The sequence below is a fragment of the Fukomys damarensis genome, unplaced genomic scaffold (genome assembly GCF_012274545.1).
Source record: "Fukomys damarensis isolate Sample0158 unplaced genomic scaffold, DMR_v1.0_HiC HiC_scaffold_22, whole genome shotgun sequence".
Classification (NCBI taxonomy): domain Eukaryota; kingdom Metazoa; phylum Chordata; class Mammalia; order Rodentia; family Bathyergidae; genus Fukomys; species Fukomys damarensis.
The window spans coordinates 14,333,261-14,351,692 of record NW_022900934.1 but is presented as its reverse complement, the minus strand read 5'-3'; the positions used below and the strand labels follow the sequence as shown (position 1 = coordinate 14,351,692).

Below are 18,432 nucleotides of genomic sequence, written 5' to 3'. Positions count from 1 at the left end.
TTTTTACCAGCTGTTTTATCTTGAGCCAATTTACAAATTTCCTCGGCTGTACCTTAATTTCTTCAGATAATATATTAACCAGTGTTAAAGGTTTGAAGATCAAATAAATTGATATTCATGAAGTAGTTTGAGCAAGGTCTGGCGCCTAATGGCCATCTGATCCTTATTAACGTCATTTGTCTTTTTTTTTTAAGGAATTTGAAGATAGTTAAGGTTATGGAGTTATGGAGTTAAGGTCACAGAGTAGGGCTTTTATCTTCCTGGGCTGGTGTCCTTACGTATCAGCCAGTTCTTACTAGAGAAAGAGAAATAATGCAAGATAAAAAAATACAAAAATTTCCAAGACTGCCCTACAATGACCACCCCCAGAGTCAGGTATGGAAGAGTGCAAAAAGGCTGTCTGTGCATTGGTGACTCGAAGGATCCAGTTGAAGGCCTGAGTTCAGTGTAGTGTCCCATGTGAGTCCATATCAGGAGGCCAAAGGGTTGATGCAGCAGCCTCAGGAGTCTGCACTGAAAGCCAGGAGAGGATGTCCAAGGTAAAAGTGAAGACTGGAGCTCCTCTGAAGAAACAGAAATGATCCTTCCTTCTTTATTTTGCTTTTATACCATTCTGGCAATGATCCTTCCTTGAGTAGGTCTTCCACACCCAGAACTATGCAGAACCAATATACTTGGGCATTTACTCAAAGGGACACAATCAATCAACAACCACACCTTATAAGAAGAAAAGAAATCTGAGCAACCCCAGCCCAACTCCTTCTTGCAAGAAGAGGACATAGCAGGAAGATGGAATTCTATAGCCAGGAAGAGGGTTCAACAGGAAACAACCTTAGGGGCACCTTGATCTTGAGGGGCACCTTGATCTAGTTTCCAGAATTGTGAGAAAATACATTTCTATTCATGCCACCTAGTCTACAGTACTTTTTATGGCAGTCCTAAGAGTTCAATTACAGGTGAGAACTTCAATTTATCCTCTCGGGAGGAGGAAGAAGAGAAATTGAATGGGACTCAAGATTCTTCCAGTTTAGGGAATACATAGAGGTCCTGGGATGCAGTATGCTGAAGACTACAGAGCAGCTGTGTGCAGGGCCCTGCCTGCCACCAGACCTTGCCCTCTTGATCTCTTCTGCTATTCCTAAATTGTAACTTTTGTAGTAAAATAAACAAAAGTGTTTTCCTGAGTTCTAGGAACCATTCTAGCAAATTATTACACCTGAGGATAGGTTCATGGGAATTTCTAGATTTGTAGCCACATTGGACTAAGTATGGGTAGCCTGGGGTCCCAGGACTTGGGACTGCCTCTGAAGAGAGGGCAGACTTTCCAGACAGCCTAGAGCTAGGTCGTATCAGGACAGAATAGAAATATAGGCCACACAGTTTGTATCAAAGGATAAAGAATCAGAGTAGTGTCAGAAAACACACCACTAGCTGTTTAGTATTGGTATTTTGAGTTACAAAGAATCATTAAATTCACAAATTTTGGATCTTATATTGATAGGGAAAACTTTTATAAATAGCAAAACCTATAAAGTGTTACAATGTAAAATGGCTTCTGCTGTCTCTAACAGCAGTTTGCTTTGTCTAGCTCAAAACTAATAGGCACCAAAGGCACTAATTGCTGAATGAGGCATTTGGTCTGACCCTAAGGTAACAGGGCACATCAAGGTCTTGAGCTCCTATGAGACTGGAGCCACCTGATCATAAAATTGTCAAAATAAAAAGGACCATTGCCAACATTCGCTCCTGTGACCCTGAACACCCCTTTCCTATGGGCTAGAATAGATAACTAGGTGAATCTTAAAGGTAAACTCCCCAAATGCAAAGAACTGTTACGTCTGGGTTAAAAGATTAACTATTCTGTGACCATGATTTGAACTGTGAGAATGAAATGTCACCACCCAAATGAAGTCAAGGCTGTAAAACCCTATAAAAAGAGGAGTTGTAACCCTGTGTGTCATCGATCCAGTCATGGCTTATGTGCGATCGACCCTTATCGATTAGTAAATTATTTTACTTCCATTCTGCTGCCTCTCTGTGTGTCACTTACTGATTCCTTCTGTAACAATATTATTTCACATTTATATTTTTAGGTCTTTAATAATATAATAAAAAAGGAGTAGATAACTTTTTATAGTTCAAAATCAAAACATGACCTGCTTTTCATAGGAGAAAATACAGGAAGTAATAAAGCTTCCTGGAAAAAAACACAAAGCAATGACAGATAATTTTATTTAAGATCCTTTTTAGAATGAACACATATAAGATTGTATACAATAGATCAGTAGTTACCCAGAGACCAACAGAGTCATATAAAAATACTTTAAGGCAAGCTTTAGTATTTGAAAAAAAGGCAAATGAAATAGGGGCTCAGTAGTAAGGTTTTCAAGACACTTTTACTGTGTAAAACTAAAAGAAAATTCATTTCAAATTTTAAATTTATTTGACACAATAATAGCCATTAAGTCTGCAAAGTCTTTGGCAAGTTGTTTGGTAGTATCCAAATCCTACAATGTTTTCTCAATGTAAATTTTGGAATATTCTGAATTCTTAATAAGTTCACTTTTCTGTCCCTGGAAACATCAAAATTCTAAGGTATTTCTGCTATTTTAACTTTAAGAAATACAAATGATAAAAGTATTTTTTCTAGGTTAGTATCATTAAAGGTACTAAGGATACCACATACTTTTAATGAAACAAAATATAATCTTTAAAAAGGGAAATCAGTGATTTAAACAAAAGTACAAACTACTATTAGAATCAACCACATAGATTTATATAAGCATATTTATTTTTGCTGAAAAAATGTTAAAGCCCTTTCTCTTTTCTAAAGCATGGGAAATCAATCATGTGCTAGTTTTTCAAGAATTACATATGTTTTGCAATCTTTATTGCAATCTGTTAGTCATGGTTTGCAATGAATTATCATGTTTTATAATCTCTGCAGTAATCTCTTAACTTTTATACTTGCCTATATGTTCATGGGCTATAATAAGCCTTTGAATTTGTGCAGTACCTTCATAAATCTGATAGATCTTGGCATCTCTCATTAGTTTTTCTACTGGATATTCTGAATTAAATCCATAGCCTACAAATATCTGCACGGCATCAGAAGCTAATTGATTTGCGGTATCTCCAGCAAATTCCTTTGCAATAAAGGCATAAAAGGTATTCAGGTGACCAGCATCAACTTCCCAAACTTCTCTCTGGTAACTTAATCTAGCTAGTCCAACTTTCATTGCCATTTCTGCCAGCAAAAATGATACTCCTTGGTGTTCTACAAGTAGCTTTCCAGTAGCCCTTTTCCTTTCCAGGACATCCTTGGTAGCTTCACCCAAAGCTCTTTGTGCTAATCCAACTGTACCAGCTGCTACTGTAGGTCTAGTTCTATCAAAAGCTCCCGTTGCAATTTTGAAACTAGCTCCTTCACCAATTAAAACATTTTCTTTAGGCACTTTCACATCTTCAAAGACAGTTCCCTTTGTATCTGAACATTGCTGGCCCATGTTTAATTCCTTTTTTCCAACCTGCACTCCTGGGCTATCCGCTGCCATGACAAATCCAGTAAACGCTTTCCTTGAGAAGCTTTTGGATCTGGATCAGAATGCGCCAATAAAAAGTACCAATTAGCTTTTGCTCCACTGGTTATCCACATCTTCTGACCATTAATAATGTACATCTCCTTTTCTTTCTGCTTCCGTCTTTATGCCAGCTCCAGGTTCTGTTACACAGTAGGCACACATCATTGGTTCCACTGTCATCCTTCCCAAATACTTGTTTTGTTGTTCATCATTTCCAGCAATAATAACAGGCATTTGCCCCAAAGAATTTGCTTCAACAGCAGTCTGAAAACCTGTACAACCACAAACCAATTCCTCGCTAATTAAACACGCATCAAAAGTTCCAAGTTGAAGATCAAAACTCTGTGAAACGTGTGTGTTCTAAGCCAAGCTCCCAGGCTCTCTTTTAGGGGCACAGGATATTCACCAGTTTTATCATGTCTTGAAGCAACTGGGATTACTTCCTCCCTGGCAAATTTACGAGCAGTAACTTGAAATTCTTTCTGCTGTTCAGTTAACTCAAAACTAAATCCTAATCCTAGTGCACGTTTCTGAGCAGCTTTTGTATGTTGTGATCTCCACTCAAAATGAGAAATACTTCTTAGGACCCTCGTAGCTTCTCCTAATCATCGTGGCCATGTTGACTCCCCTGCGGACTCAGGAGAAGCCTCCTGGCACAGGGAACTATGGGCCCCACCCGCGGTGGGCGGGGCGGGCCTGTGTCCCGGGGCTTCATTTGTCTTGTCTGGGAGCTGCTGAATAGCAGAGACCATGCTTTTTCCTTGTCCTATAAAGCTTTTAGTTCATAGCAGATGCTAAAGGAAAAACAGTCCCTAATTTCAGACTCCTAAATGAACTTCCAGGGTGCAAGGTGTCGATTTTTTTTTCTTTCTGGAAATATAGAAATCTGAACCCTCACCACGGAGAGTCGCGGGGCCCCAGCTTCCTGGCAGGGAGGCCCAGGCATAATGGGAAGAACAAACGAGCTGGCCTGCAGCTGAGGCAGCGCCTCCTCACGCTGCTTCCTCACACTGGTGTATTTGTACATTTAAAGCAAACGATACACTTACACTTATCATTGGGATCTTATACTTTTACAAGACAGGTCTTGGTTCTTGTTTTTTCCCTATACCCCTGCCCTCGCTTCACCCCCTTCACCCTTCCCTATCCACAAAGACTTTGTTTTCACTTTTTCACATTTTTTCTTTTCCCTTATTTCCTTTCCCCTCCCTTTCCCACTTCACCTTTAGCCATTTTCTTCCTATTTCACACTCCCGATTATACCATTTGAATCTTATTTACACTTTTAGTTTTTCACACCAGAGAAACTATTCGGCATTTACTCGTGTGTCCTATTTATTTCACTTAAGAGTATGGCCTCAATGTGCATCCATTTAGCTATAAATGTTTCTAATTTCTCATTCTTTATGGCTAAGTAGTATTCCATTTTATAGAAAAACCACATCTTCTTTATCCAGTCTCCAGATGGTGGGTATTTGGGTCATTTCCAAGTTTTAGCTATTAGGAACTGTGCCATTATTAACATGATTGCACATATATCACTGTGGTATGATTCTTTTAATTCTTTTGGAAAGATACTCAGCAAAGGGAAAACACAAAAACAAGAAAAAAAACCCAAAAATTAAAAATGATTCTCTCCCTCTGTCTCTCTCTCTCTCTCTCTCTCTCTCTCTCTCTCACGCACACACTCACACACACACACACTATCAAAAGAAAACCAAAACCATATCAAAAAAAAGGAAAAAAAAGAAATTTCTCTGTGATTTCAAGCCTGTGGGTCTACAGTTTTGTGTAGTATCCAATCAAGGATATGACTCTACTCCTGCTAGTAGAAAAAGGAGGCAGTCAGAGTCCAGGTCCATGTTGGATAATCCCAGCAAGCTTACAGTAGAATTCGGGTGGAGTGCCAGATAATCCCAGCAAGCCTATGGTAGGATTAGGGCAGGGTGCCAGTTCTGGTCATTTCAAATCCACAGTAGTTCAGACTGATCCTGGCCTCTGGTCATGGGTTTGGGACCTGAGTACTTCAGCCAACAACATTCTTGGTGTCTCTTGCCAGCCTGACCATGGCTCCATGACCATGGATACCTTCTGTGGTTGTCCTTCACCTGGTTACTGTGGGATTTCAACACCAGAAGCCCTGATGTAAAGTCAACTCACAGCTGCTCTGAGCCCAAGGTTTAGTTGGTCCCTCCCTAAACTGGCATCCAACCAAGGGCCCTTTCCAAGAGACACAGAAGTTGCTTAGACTGGAGTCACTCACCAGCTGTTGTAGCACACAGCCTTCACTGCTTTGATTCACTGGTGGTTTTCTCCCTGGAGGCCTCTAGAGTCACCTGCTTTCACTGTGTCTCTTTAGATTCAATCCTCCTCTGTCATGCCATAAGCCTGGGAGCCTGGGAGAAAGTGCAGATTGCCCACTCCTTTTTATGCATGGGCTCCAATTTTCTCTTTAGATCCTTACTGGCTCCCAGGGATCTATTTCTCTCCTTTTTTTCCCCCAAATTGTTATTTTCCAATGTCTGAATTCTAAATCTTGGAGAGGTTCATTTGTTGCTCAGAAATTACTTTCTAAAGAATCTGAAACTACTTCTTTGAACATTTACAGTGATATAAAACACATTGTTGAAATTTTCTTTTTCCTAGATGTTGAAATTTTTGTGGTGCAGTACTAGAGATTGACCCAGGAATTCACAAATATTAAGCAATCGCTATACCACTGATCTACATTCCCAGCCCTTCTTTTAAGTTTTATTTTAAGACAGAGTCTTGCTAAATTTCCCAGGCTGTCCTCAAACTTGTGATCCTCCTGCTTCAACCTACCACATCACTAGAATTACAAGTGTGCACCCTACAATTGGCTTGAAATTTTCAAATATAGTTTTACAGTTGATGTTTTGCTGTCTTTATTTTTTTAAGCTTTGTGGTTGGTTCAAGTTTATATTTCAATTGCAAAATAACAGGGAAAGAAAGATTTTCTTTCTACACCAATGACAAATTAGAAAGTATGCTAAGCTGACACATGGCCCATACCTGTAATCCAAGCTATTTGGGAGACTGAGGCAAAGGATTGCAAATTCAAGGCCAACATAAATAATTTAGCAAGACCCTGTCTCAAAATAAAATTCAAAAGGTTAGGCTACAACCTAATAGTAGAGTATTCACCTAGAGTGTGTAAAAGCCCTAGATTCAACACACAGTTTATAAAGAAGGAAAGAGACTGAAACAATAAAATATTCAGATTTTTTTTTTAATTTTTAAAGAAAAGGATAAAAATCTCTTAGCTGGGACTGAAGGTTGCCAGAATGTCAGGGAGGGGTCACTTTTGGATTCTAGGTTCTATTGGGCTTTACTCCTGGTGGGATACCATTGCTGTGATTGATCCAAAGCCCTGGGCACCTGAGGAAACATAAGGACATGACCCCACTGTCAGATGCATGTGCATAATGGGACACAATGATCTAAGCATGACTTAGCATAGGTAGCCACGCATATGCAACATGGTCATGTCAGGATACTATGCAGTAATGTCTGGAAATATCTGATAATGACTAATGTGAGGGCTAAAGGAATAAAGACAAGGGGCTGTTGGGCTTTCTAGCTCTCCTGCTCTCTTGCTGCTGCTTTTGCTGTATCACCTCCACGTATTTTTCTGGGGATCCTCACAGGATAATGGACCCCTTCTTAGTCCTCCAGAAGGCTCAGCGCTGACACTCCTTTGCCCCGTTTCTCTTTTACTTTCCTCCTTCATTCTGCTTCTGCCCTTGACTTGTGCCAGAGCCCAACTTTGGACTGGTGAGGTATACATTGTTACAAGATGAGTTTTGGGGTGAAATGAGGGTGTCCTGGGGGTCGAACCCAATACCTTCCCATTGAGCTATATTTCCAGTCCTTTTTAATTTTTTATTTTGAAACAGAAGTCTTACAAGTCACCAAGTTGCTGAGTATGGCCTTGAACTTTCAATTCCTCCTGCTTCTGCCTCCCAGAGTGCAGGATCACAGGCCTAGGCCATCATGTCGTCTAGGAGATGGCAAATTATCTTTCAGGCTAGTAAAGCCTAACCTTCGATATGAGGGGATTGAAAAATAAATAAATATATTGAGGATAGCAGAAGTCAGATTTTTCACCATAAGGGAAAGTAGTTGCAAATATGGAGAGAAGACAGAAATGTTTCCTATGGAGTTGGGCTTGATTTGGGTACATTAGTCTAAACTCAAGATGTTTAAATATCTATAAATACAGAAATAAGTATAAACATATATGACTAAGTTGTATACAAGTACAAGTATCTAGATTAATATTTCCTGATTCTGACTCCTGAGAGTAAAGAAACTTCAGGACCAGTGAGCAAAACCCATCCTCATATCTTAGTTTCTCAATTCCATTCTTCATTAAGAGGAACAACACTCCAGCCAAAAGGAAGAGATTGGCAGCATGGATTTTTTTAATGATCCAACTATATTTTAGACACCCTTAGATTCAAAGACACAAATAAGGCAAGCAAGGGGAGGGGTGTGAATCTGCAGCCCCAGCTTCACAGGAGTCTGAGGCAAGAGAATCAGGAGGATCATTTGACCCCAGGAGTTGAGGGTCAGCCTGGATTACTCAGTGAGAATCCATCTCTGGAAGTGGTGAAGGAAGGAAGGATATAGAGGTAGACAAATGGTGCATGCCTGTCATCCCAGCTGCTCGGGAAGCTGAGGCAGACAGACTGCAAGTTCAAGGCAAGTCTGGACTACATAGCGAGACCCTATCTGAAAAAAATGAAGAAAGAGGAGCAGAGGAGAGGATGGACGTGACAGAAGAACAAGAGGGGAAGGATGGGGAGGGAAAGGAAAAGAGGAAAGAGGAGGAAAGAAAGGAAGAGAAGGAGAAGGAAAAGCAGAGGAGGTGCAAGAAGAGGGAGAGGAAAAAGAAGAAGAAATTGGTAACAGAAGGCAACTTGGGGAATTAATAAATATATGAAAATTAAGCAATAACTGATGAGTTCTAAATAACCAATGTGTCTGAAAATAAATCACAAAGTGTAACAGGTTGAACGGTGGTCTCCAAAAAAACACAACCATGTCATAATCCCCAAAACCTATGAATGTAACTGGATTTGGAAAGGAGGTTTTGTAGATCTAAATAAGTAGGAATTTTAAGAGGAGATCATTAGGATTGCAACCTAAATCTAATAACAAATGTCCTCACAACAGATAGAAGAGGAGAAAATATATAGAAGAAAGTTATGCAAAGATAGAGGCAGAAACTGGAACAGTGTTGCCAGAAGGAATGTAGATAGTTGGCAGAATTAGGAGGAGGTTAAAAAAAAAAGATTCTCCATAGAAGAGAAGGAACCTTTCTTCATGGTGTGTGGGAGTGTGAACTGGTAAACCAGTATGGTGACTCCTCAAAACAATAAAGATCTCCATAGAAGAAGGAACCTTTCTTCATGGTTGGTGGGAGTGTGAACTGGTAAACCAGTATGGTGACTCCTCAAAACAATAAAGACAGGTGACCTAGCTATTCCCCTTCTAGATGTCTTCCCAAAAGAGTTAAAGAAGTCACATTACAGGGATACATGCATACTTATGTTTATAGCAGCACAGTTCATAATAGCTAAAGCTTGGAAGCAGCCTATATTTTCATTAGCAGATGAATGAAGAAAATGTGGTGTTTATACACAATGGTGTATTACTCTGCCATAAAGAAGGATAAACTTGAGTTGTTTCTAGGAAAATGAGTGCACCTTTGAGACTATGATATTAAGTGAAGTAAATCAGACACACAAGTTTAAATATTGCACAGTTTCTCTTATATGAGAAACCCAATATATAAAGTCCAAAAATAAAAGACAGAACAACAGGAACAAAAAGAAAAAAATGTAATCCAGTACAGCCAATGTATCTAAAAGCATACCTCAATTTAGTATACTTGTTTTACATGTTTTTTGGTCTGCTAGTTTAGCTGTTAATCTGGATTTATGAAAATTAACTTGATAAAGATTTTCAGATAAACTAATAAATATCTGGTGGCCAAAAACATATTTTCCACAGAGCCTTCAGTGTAAATGCAACCATGCTGACACCTTGATTTGGATGTCTGGCCTCCAGAGCTATGAAAGAATACTTACTTTTACCTACTGTTGATGTGTTGTTGCCATGGTAATCCCGCTCGGAACCGAGGAACCGCAGCTTCTGTACTTGGCTGATCTGGGGGACTCGGTCAGAATCCCGCCCAGGCGGAACCCTACGGCAGCGCCTGGGTGGCCTCGCGTAGCCGGTCCCCTGCTCGGCCCGCTGCGTCGGACCGGGTCGGTGCGGAGAGCCCTTCCTCCTGGGAACAGGGCGCCCTCTCGCCCGTCACGGAACGCGAGTTCCTGGGGAACCTGGCACTAAACCATTCGTAGACGACCTGCTTCTAGGTCGGGGTTTCAGCTGTAACACGGCAGCTCCCTCGCTGCGATCTTTCCAAAGTCAGCCCTGGACACAAGGGTTTAAAAAAAAAAAAAAAAAAAAAAAAAAAAAAAAAAAAAAAAAAAAAAACCAAAGACAACAACAAAACGAACAAGTAAATAATTTAGAAGAGCTGGGAATGTAGCTCAGGGGCAGAACACCCTTGAGTTCAATCCCACTACGAAAAAACTCACAGACTAAAGCTCAAATTCGACTGGTAATGCTACCAAACATTTGCAGATTAACAATTATTTATAAAGGCCCCCAAAACACAGCAGAGGAAAGAATACTTTACAGCTCATTCCAATATTCCTCATGAACATAGGCAAAAACATCTCCCCAAAATTATTAGTAAAATGATTCAGCAACATGTAAAAAATGTACATGTTTATTAAATTCAGTAGGATTTGTCCCAGGAATGCAAGCTTAGTTATACACAGAGAAATCTAGTACTACACCACATTAGTAGACTAGAGGATGTAACCAACATAACTCAACTGATGTACAAAGGGCATTTGGCAAAATCTATCACGCTTTGATAATAAAAGATCTCATCAAGTTATGGAAAGAAGGGAAACTCCCCCAAGGACATCTATGAAAAACCCAGAGATTGCTACTATTGGCATCAGTTATCTTCTATTTTCTCTTTATTTATTTTGCTGTTTTTATTCCAGATTCAAGATTTAGTTCATTTACATTAAAATTTTTACACTCACATAGTAGAAGCACAATTTACTTACACCTATTCATTTTAAAGATACTCATGCCCTGAGCTCGACACAGTCGTGATCTCTAGATGAGGAGAGAGAGGGAGGCCAAAGCTCAACCTCAGGGCTCTATCAGCCATGCCTTTTAAGCTGCATGACTAGGTACCCAAGCACTGGCTGTTCTGCACTCTTGGCTGGTTATGGATGCACCAGAATACTGCTCAGGATGGGCCCTGGGGAAATGAAATGAGATACGGGTTCAACTTCTCACAAGAGAAGGCTCTCAACCCCCAAGATATAAATCCAGAGCAGTCGAGCACTCTCCTATCTGCTGTCAGCAACACCATGAAGCCCGAATGGGTCCACTTTTCTCTTTGGCTGTTCATCTTTTCCATGCTTTTCCACACGCTTTCAGGTGGCTTATATCCTCCAGGGGTCAGAGAAGAATTATGTGAAAGTGGACACCTTGGAGGTAAGGCGAAATAAGATGGACCAACCAGGAGGAAACACGAAGAGGTCTAGGCAGTGAGAGTGGTGCTGCTGCCCACAACCAGGACCAAGGCACTCCTTCTATCTCAAATCACAGGGCCCTAGGGAATCTGATTACACGGAAGGCCCTCTGTGGATCGAAGAAGGTGAAAGGCAGAAATTACAATCAACTCAAGGCTTTACCGGTGTTTTCGTACAAAAAGAGTGGGGATTGTGATGACTGGATTGATTTCACAAGTACCCAAGAAATGTTTTGTGTGTTGGACCGCGTGTGTGTGCGTGCGTGTGCTGCATGAGTTTCAATTCTGTTCAACACATATATTGAATAAGACCCCTGTGTTACATTTCACTAATACAAAGATGCAAAAGCCATCATTTCCGTGCTTAGAGTATTCCCATTCTACTTCTTTCTTTTTCTCTTCATTCAAATTATAATGGGCATATATCAGAGACTCCAGGAAAAAAGGAGGAAAATCCCATGTGGGCATAATGATGTAGTTGGACTTTAAGAAGACTGCTATTGGGTGGGGAATGTAGCTCAGTGGTGTTGCACCTGCCTGGCAAGGGCGAGGTCCTGAGTTCGATCCCCCGTATTTAAAAAAAAAACTGACATTGACTCCTTTTTGTCTCCTACATGGTCATCGTGGCTCCTGCTCTAACCACCTACATCCAATGTCTCAGAAAGACCAGGTGAGTCTAGATAGGTACATAAAAGGGGAGCAGGATGAGGGTGGACACCAACTGTGCGGGAGGAAAGGGGGATCTGCCAGACTGGGCGTTTTCATTCAGTCCCTCAGGAGTAGGTGTAGAAAGTCAAAGGTCTTTTGAGCCCATGTATTTGCAGTGACTCTGGTAATGGTGGAAGGTAAAGAGCCTGAATGGTATGTCTTTCCTTGTTTATGGTGTATTAGTACATGTTTGCGTTACATAAGGGTTGCATTTGTTTGGGAAAGTTAGTTCCTGTACCTACAGATCTCAACTCCTTTTTCTTCATCTCCTTTCCCTCACCTCCCTCCTCCTATCCTTCGTTTCTTGGTCCCTTTCTCATTTGAAAAATATCTCCCTACTTCCTGTTATCTCTTTGTTTTGCTCCTTATTTATATTTTGGGTTTTTCTTATAAGAGAAACTATGCGACATTTAAGCTTTGTGTCTGATTTATTTTACATAACATCATGGTCCCCAGGTGCATCCATTTTCCTACAAACAATTCCAATTTATCCTTCTTTGTGGTACAGTACACAACTGTGCACATATGCCACATTTTTTATCACTCATCTGTTTATGGGCATAGAGGCAGCACCCAAGATCTAGCTAGTACAAAGTGTGCTGCTATAAACAAGGGTATACGTGTGTAACTGTAATATGACATCTGTAACTCTTTTGGAAAGATAGAAGGAAAAGAGCTGGCTTAAATGGAATTTCTACTTTTAGTTTTAGAAGAATCTCCATACTGATTTCCATAGTAATTGCACTGGTTTACATTCCCACATATAAGTGTTCCTTTTTCCCTGGGGCCTCAACAGCATTTGTTATTATTTAATTTTTTTTTTGTTTTGTTTTAGCCGTAGATCGAACTCGGGCCCTTGTGTTTGCGAGGTAGGTGGCGGAACCACTGAGCCAAATCCCTGGCCCCATCCCCTATTATTTCATTTCTTGATGGTAGCTATTCTTTCTGGGGTAAGATGGAATCTCAGTATTGTGCTGTTTGCATTTTTCTAAAGGCCAGTGATGTACATTTTTGCATGTATTCATTGGCCATTTGTACTTCTTCTAAGAAGTATCTATTCATTTCAGTTACCTTTTTATTGGGTCTTTTATTTTAGAGGTTCTAGTTATTTTTGAGTTCTTTATATATTCTAGATGTTAGTCCTCTATCTGAGAAATAGCTGGAAAAATTTTTTCCCATTCTCCATTTGTCTCTTTGCTCTGTTGGATGTTTCTTTTGCTGTGCAGTCTTTTAAATTTGACATGATTCCATTTGTTGATTCTTAGTACTATTTCTTGTGCCATTTGGGTTCTGTTCAGATAGGCCTTGCCTATGCCTATGCCTGCAATAGTTTTGCCATTTTAACTTCCACCAAATTAAGTGTTTCTGTTTTAATATTTAGATCTTTGATCCATTTTGATTTTAGATTAGTACATATATAGGTCCAGAGTCAATCTTCTGAATTTATATATAGCAAATTTTCCCAACATCATCTACTAATGAGGCTATCTTTCCTTTTATGTATATTTTTTACCCCTTTGTCAAAGATCAAATAGATGAGTGTGGCTAGGGCTGTTTCTGCTTCCTCTATTCTGTTCCACGGATCCACAAGTCTGTGTGCCACTACCTTGCTGTTTTTATCACTGTAGCTTTGTAATATAACTTCAGGTCTGGGGTTGTGAGGACTCTTGCTTAGCTCTCATTATCCAGGATTACTTTTGCTATTGTGGGTCTCTCTGGTTCCATAAGAATTTTAGGATTGTTTTGCCTAAATCTGTGAGGAATGCTCATGGTTTTTTTATTGGGATTGCATTAAAGTTGTATATCACTCTTCTGATCAGTTTTGACTTGATGCCCATTTTGTCTAAAAATATACTACTATTACTACTACTACTACTACTACTACTTGGCTTTGGTTCCTGTTGCATGGAATATTGTTTTCCATCCACTGATTTTTGGTCTGTGAATTTCTTTTTGCATTAAATGTGTTTCTTGGATACTGCATACCATTGGATTTTGTTTCTTGATTCATTATGTCAGTCTGTGTCTTTTGGGGAATTAGGACCATTCATAATGAGTGTTACTATTGAAAGGCATTGACTTATGCCAATCATTGAATTGTCTTTCTGTTGTTGATTCCTTTCCTTTCTCTTCTACTTAATTACTCATCCTACCTATGTATTTATTTTGTTGGACTTTTTGGCATTGTTGGATTCATTATCTCTTTCTAAGATATCCTTGAGAAATGTTTGGAATAGGAATGCTGGCTTGGTGGTTATGATTTTTTAGGTGATCTTTATCATGGAAATAACTTACTTCTCTATAAATTTTTTATTCATTAAGTTTATTGGTACATTTTAAGTATACAATATGATGACATTCATCATTGGGAATTTGTTCCTTTGCATGATATATCTTGGTTATTATTTTCCCCATTCCCCTGCCCCCCTTCAACCCCTCCACCCCTTCCTATTTACAAAGACTTTGTTTCCATTTTTTCTTTTCTCATATTTATTCCTTTCCCTTCTTTCCTTTCCCTTACCCCTGTTCTCTTCCCCTTCCTTTTTTGGACCTTTTCTTCCTATTTCACATGATCTATGATTTATTTTGATTCTTATTTACACTTTCAGTTTCTCGCACCAGAGAAACTACTTGGTATTTACAAATTTTTGAAAGATAGTTTTGCAGGATATATTAGTCCAGGTTGGGAGTTATTTTGTTTTAGGGGGCTTGAAACACTTCACTCCAAGTTCTCCTGAACTTTAAGGTAGGTGTTGAAAATACTGTTGTAATTCTAATGGGTTTTTCTTTATAAAATGATTCACTATTTTTCTCTAACCACTTTTAAGCTGTTTTTGTATTGGACTTCTGGAATTTTGGCTATGATGTGCTGTGAAGAGGTTCTTTTTTGATCCTGGCTATTTAGGGTTCCATATGCCTCACTTAAATATATGTTAAATCCTTTTGCCACATTTGGAAATTTTTCTGCTATTCTTTCTGTAAAGAGGGTTTTTATGCCATTTGTGCTGTTTTCTGATTGGTAATTCCAATTAATCTTAGTCTGTTTTGCATCACCTAGGACAGTGGTGGTGAACCTGTGGAACATGGGTTATTGTGTTTTTCTTTTAGGACAAAAGAGGTTAATGTATGAGTTGTTTTTCCTAAACTACAACCTCAGGATTCAGATTTAATTGCAGTGTTGGCACTTTGTGATAAATAAGTGGGTTTGGGGCTGCAGTTTGGGTGCTCAGTCTCTAAAAGTTTCACTGTTGCTGAACTAGGATCCGTTAGCTGCATTTTTCATGTCCTGTTTTAGTTACTTTTTCTCATTGCTGAGACATACCTCCATTGGAAACCCCAGATAGTGACAATTATCCAGGCTGATGTGTGCCCCTCTTCATGTTAGTAGATAGGCAAGTTACTCCATTGGTCTCCACAGGATGTAGGCAGAGGGGCAGGAGCTCAAGCAGCCCTCTGGACTCAATGCCATTACTTTCAGATTCAGCCATTCTTGAAAGCCACACCTGCTTGGACTGGCCTCCCGGCATATCTTTTCTTGCCTGAGCTTGTTCTACTCAGATCTTTGTCTAGCCCTCACCAACCTCTCTGCATCTGTCTCCTGTGGCTGTCTTTCACCCCATCACTACAGTAGTGTCTCAAAATCCTGAAGGGAAGCTGTAGTACACTTGTTTTTCAGATCAATCCAAATCAACCCCTTCCCAAAGCAGTACCTGATTAAACATCCTCTGGTAGTATGGCAGGTGCTGTACTGGAATCAGTCTCCAACTCTACCCCACCATGAAGGAGTCACACTCAGAATAAACCCCATACTGTTTTTGCAGTTTACAACAGTCATGGCCTTTTCTTGGGGCTAGCACTGTCAGCCAGGCCTGCTTTTCTGGTTACCTTCTCTCCTGAGGTGTTGGCCTTGTCCATTATCCAGTTACAGATTGTTAGGTATCTCTGCAGCACTGTGCTGTGGGGAACCAAAACAGAGAGCTGTCTAGGAGTTAGGGGTTCGATGGCACAGAATCTGCTGAGCAGAGCTAGTTGGGAGTGGCTGCCATAGGTACTGCTACTCTCCTGTCTCACTGTTGTGGGTATAGCTGCTTCCATTCCATTCTCTGAATGGTATGTCGTAGGGGAACCAAGTGAGATATTCACTTCCAGTGATGTATGAATTATATGACGAGACAAGAAATGGGATACATTTCATATGAATGAGGAATACTGTGAAAGCTTTCCTTAAGGTCTTGCTTCCTGTCAGCTCCAAGGAAGTAGAGCTACCCTACTGACCTCCTCCAACTATTTCTCTGCATCACTGACCCAGGCGACAGTCCAGAGCTATTGGCCCTTATCTCAAACACAGTGAAATTTATGCTCAAGGAAGTGTATCTTGCCTTCCTAGATAGTTAGATTTACTCAGGTGGTTAAGTTTTTAATAGTCTGAGACCACAAGGACCATCGCAGTATAGAAAACCTGACTCTGTGGTTCTCTTGCACAGAATGGTGCAACTATCCTCCACAACAAGGACTCTGCAGGTTACAGTTGTACAGATTCTACTACAACACTTTGACATTCAATTGTGAACCTTTCCTCTACTCTGGCTGTGGAAGCAACAGAAACAACTTTAAACATAAATCCGCCTGTGAAAAATTTTGTCTTCCTGAAAAGTAAGTCTCATTGTACTTCACCCCTCCACTAATACCACTGAATACTAGGAATTACGGTTTTTCATGAAAAAAGCAAGTGAGAGGCTAGAGAAAATGAGAAAGGAAGCAAGAAACTATACCTGTTTGGGAATACACCAGAGACATAAATTTCAGTGCCCCATGACCAACATTCTCAAAACCATGAAAATCAAAGCTCAGAGAAAGTCACTCCGAAGAATGTGGAGATAGATGTGATACTGCATGCTGCACCCTCATTCCTCTGAAAGCCTGGGGCAAGAGGATCACAGTGAGTTCCAGGCCAGCCCAGGCAACTTAGTAGATTAGCAAGACTCTGTCTCAAAAACATTTTTTAAAGGGGGACTGGGGATGGGCATGGTGGCCCGAGCCTGTAATCCCAGCACTCTGGAAGCTGAGGTAAGAGGCTTGCAGTGAGTTAGAGGCCAGCCTGGGCTACATAGTGAGTTCAAGGCCAGCCTGAACTATAGAGTGAGACCCTGTCTCAAAAAAGTAGAGTAGGGAGAGGGGGGCAGAACTCAGTGTGGAGGGTCTAAGTGCATTGCCAATGCTACAATAAAAGAAGGGAGGGGAGGAGGAGAAAGAGGAGAGGATGATGGGCTCAGAGCCCCTAACTCTCTACCTAGCATTTTACTACTACCATGATTGCCTCAGGCCTTTGACAGAATGTTCAAGTTCAACACCTTATTGTTTCACAGTTCAAAGAAGCTGTGAGGATGTCAGGAAGACATTGATCATCATTCGGTATTTGTAGTGAATGGCTAAATAATGATCTTACACTTAAGAGCAGAGACATCATTTCATTAATATGTATATACTCAGAGTCTACTACTAGTCAGTAATTGTTTATAGTATAGTTTGGGTCCTTAACAATACCAATGAGCCGGGCATGGTGGCACACACCTGTAATCCCAGCACTCAGGAGGCTGAGGCAGGAGGATCACTGTGAGTTCGAGACCAGCCTGGGGTACACAGTAAGCTCCAGGTCAGTCTCAACTACATAGTAAGACCCTGTCTCAAAAAAATGCCAATGACCATAATAATCACAAAAATCATTTATGTATTAACAGAGACAGAGGTAAAGGAAAAGAAGTATCCTAATACAACAGAAGACAGAAACAAATAAAAGGAATATGAAGGCCAAGGATTTAGCTCAGTGGCGCCGTGCCTGCCTCGAAAGCGCAAGGTCCCCCAAAAAAGAAAAAGAATATGAAAAAGTATGCTGAAATTAATCCAAGTAAATAAATTAGACCTCTCTGAACATTTTTTTAATTCAGAGTTTTTTCTAATTTCCTTGCCCAGATTTGCCTTTTATAAGATTTATATAATTTTAACTCAGTATTTCCTGTGCATAAGCCCTGGTATGAATTCACTCATCTTTCCCATCTTTGAGGCTTCCAACATACACTCCAGATGACTCTCTGAAGGTAAGATCCTATCTTCCAATGACTCCATATATGAGAGGCAGTCCCTCCTCCTCTCTCTTCCACATGACTTACGAGAAAATGGAGTTTGTTTCTGTATCTTATCACAGATGTCAGTGGATTTCCATGTAAGTGGCACCAAAATAATCAACACAAAATTCTTCAATCTGCCAAAATCAATGGTCATTCAACTCTTAACAATATCATGATCTAGGGAAATGTCTCTGGTACCCCAGGAGCCGGCAGTAGGGAAACTTTGACTTCACAGCAGGGAGTTACAAGTCTTGCACCAAGGTGGACTTCTACTGTCAGAGCATAGAAAATCACTGCCCTCAGCTCTGACAGCCCTAAAATATTTTCATCAAGGCCTGAGCCTCACAGATCATCCATTCATATA

General features: G+C 40.2%; 1 protein-coding gene and 1 pseudogene across 1 annotated transcript; one reads left to right on the top strand and one right to left on the bottom strand.

Moving 5' to 3' along the window:
• Window positions 1-2,925: 2,925 nt before the first annotated feature.
• LOC104863702 lies at window positions 2,926-9,923 on the bottom strand (annotated as a pseudogene).
• Window positions 9,924-10,865: 942 nt separating this feature from the next.
• On the top strand, window positions 10,866-17,712 carry Spint4 (serine peptidase inhibitor, Kunitz type 4). Its single transcript, XM_010626284.1, has 5 exons — window positions 10,866-11,198; window positions 12,060-12,067; window positions 12,794-12,812; window positions 16,428-16,596; window positions 17,682-17,712. The coding sequence occupies exons 1-5, from the start codon at window positions 10,931-10,933 to the stop codon at window positions 17,710-17,712; spliced, it is 495 nt and encodes a 164-aa protein (XP_010624586.1). The 5' UTR covers window positions 10,866-10,930.
• The last annotated feature ends 720 nt before the right edge of the window (window positions 17,713-18,432 follow it).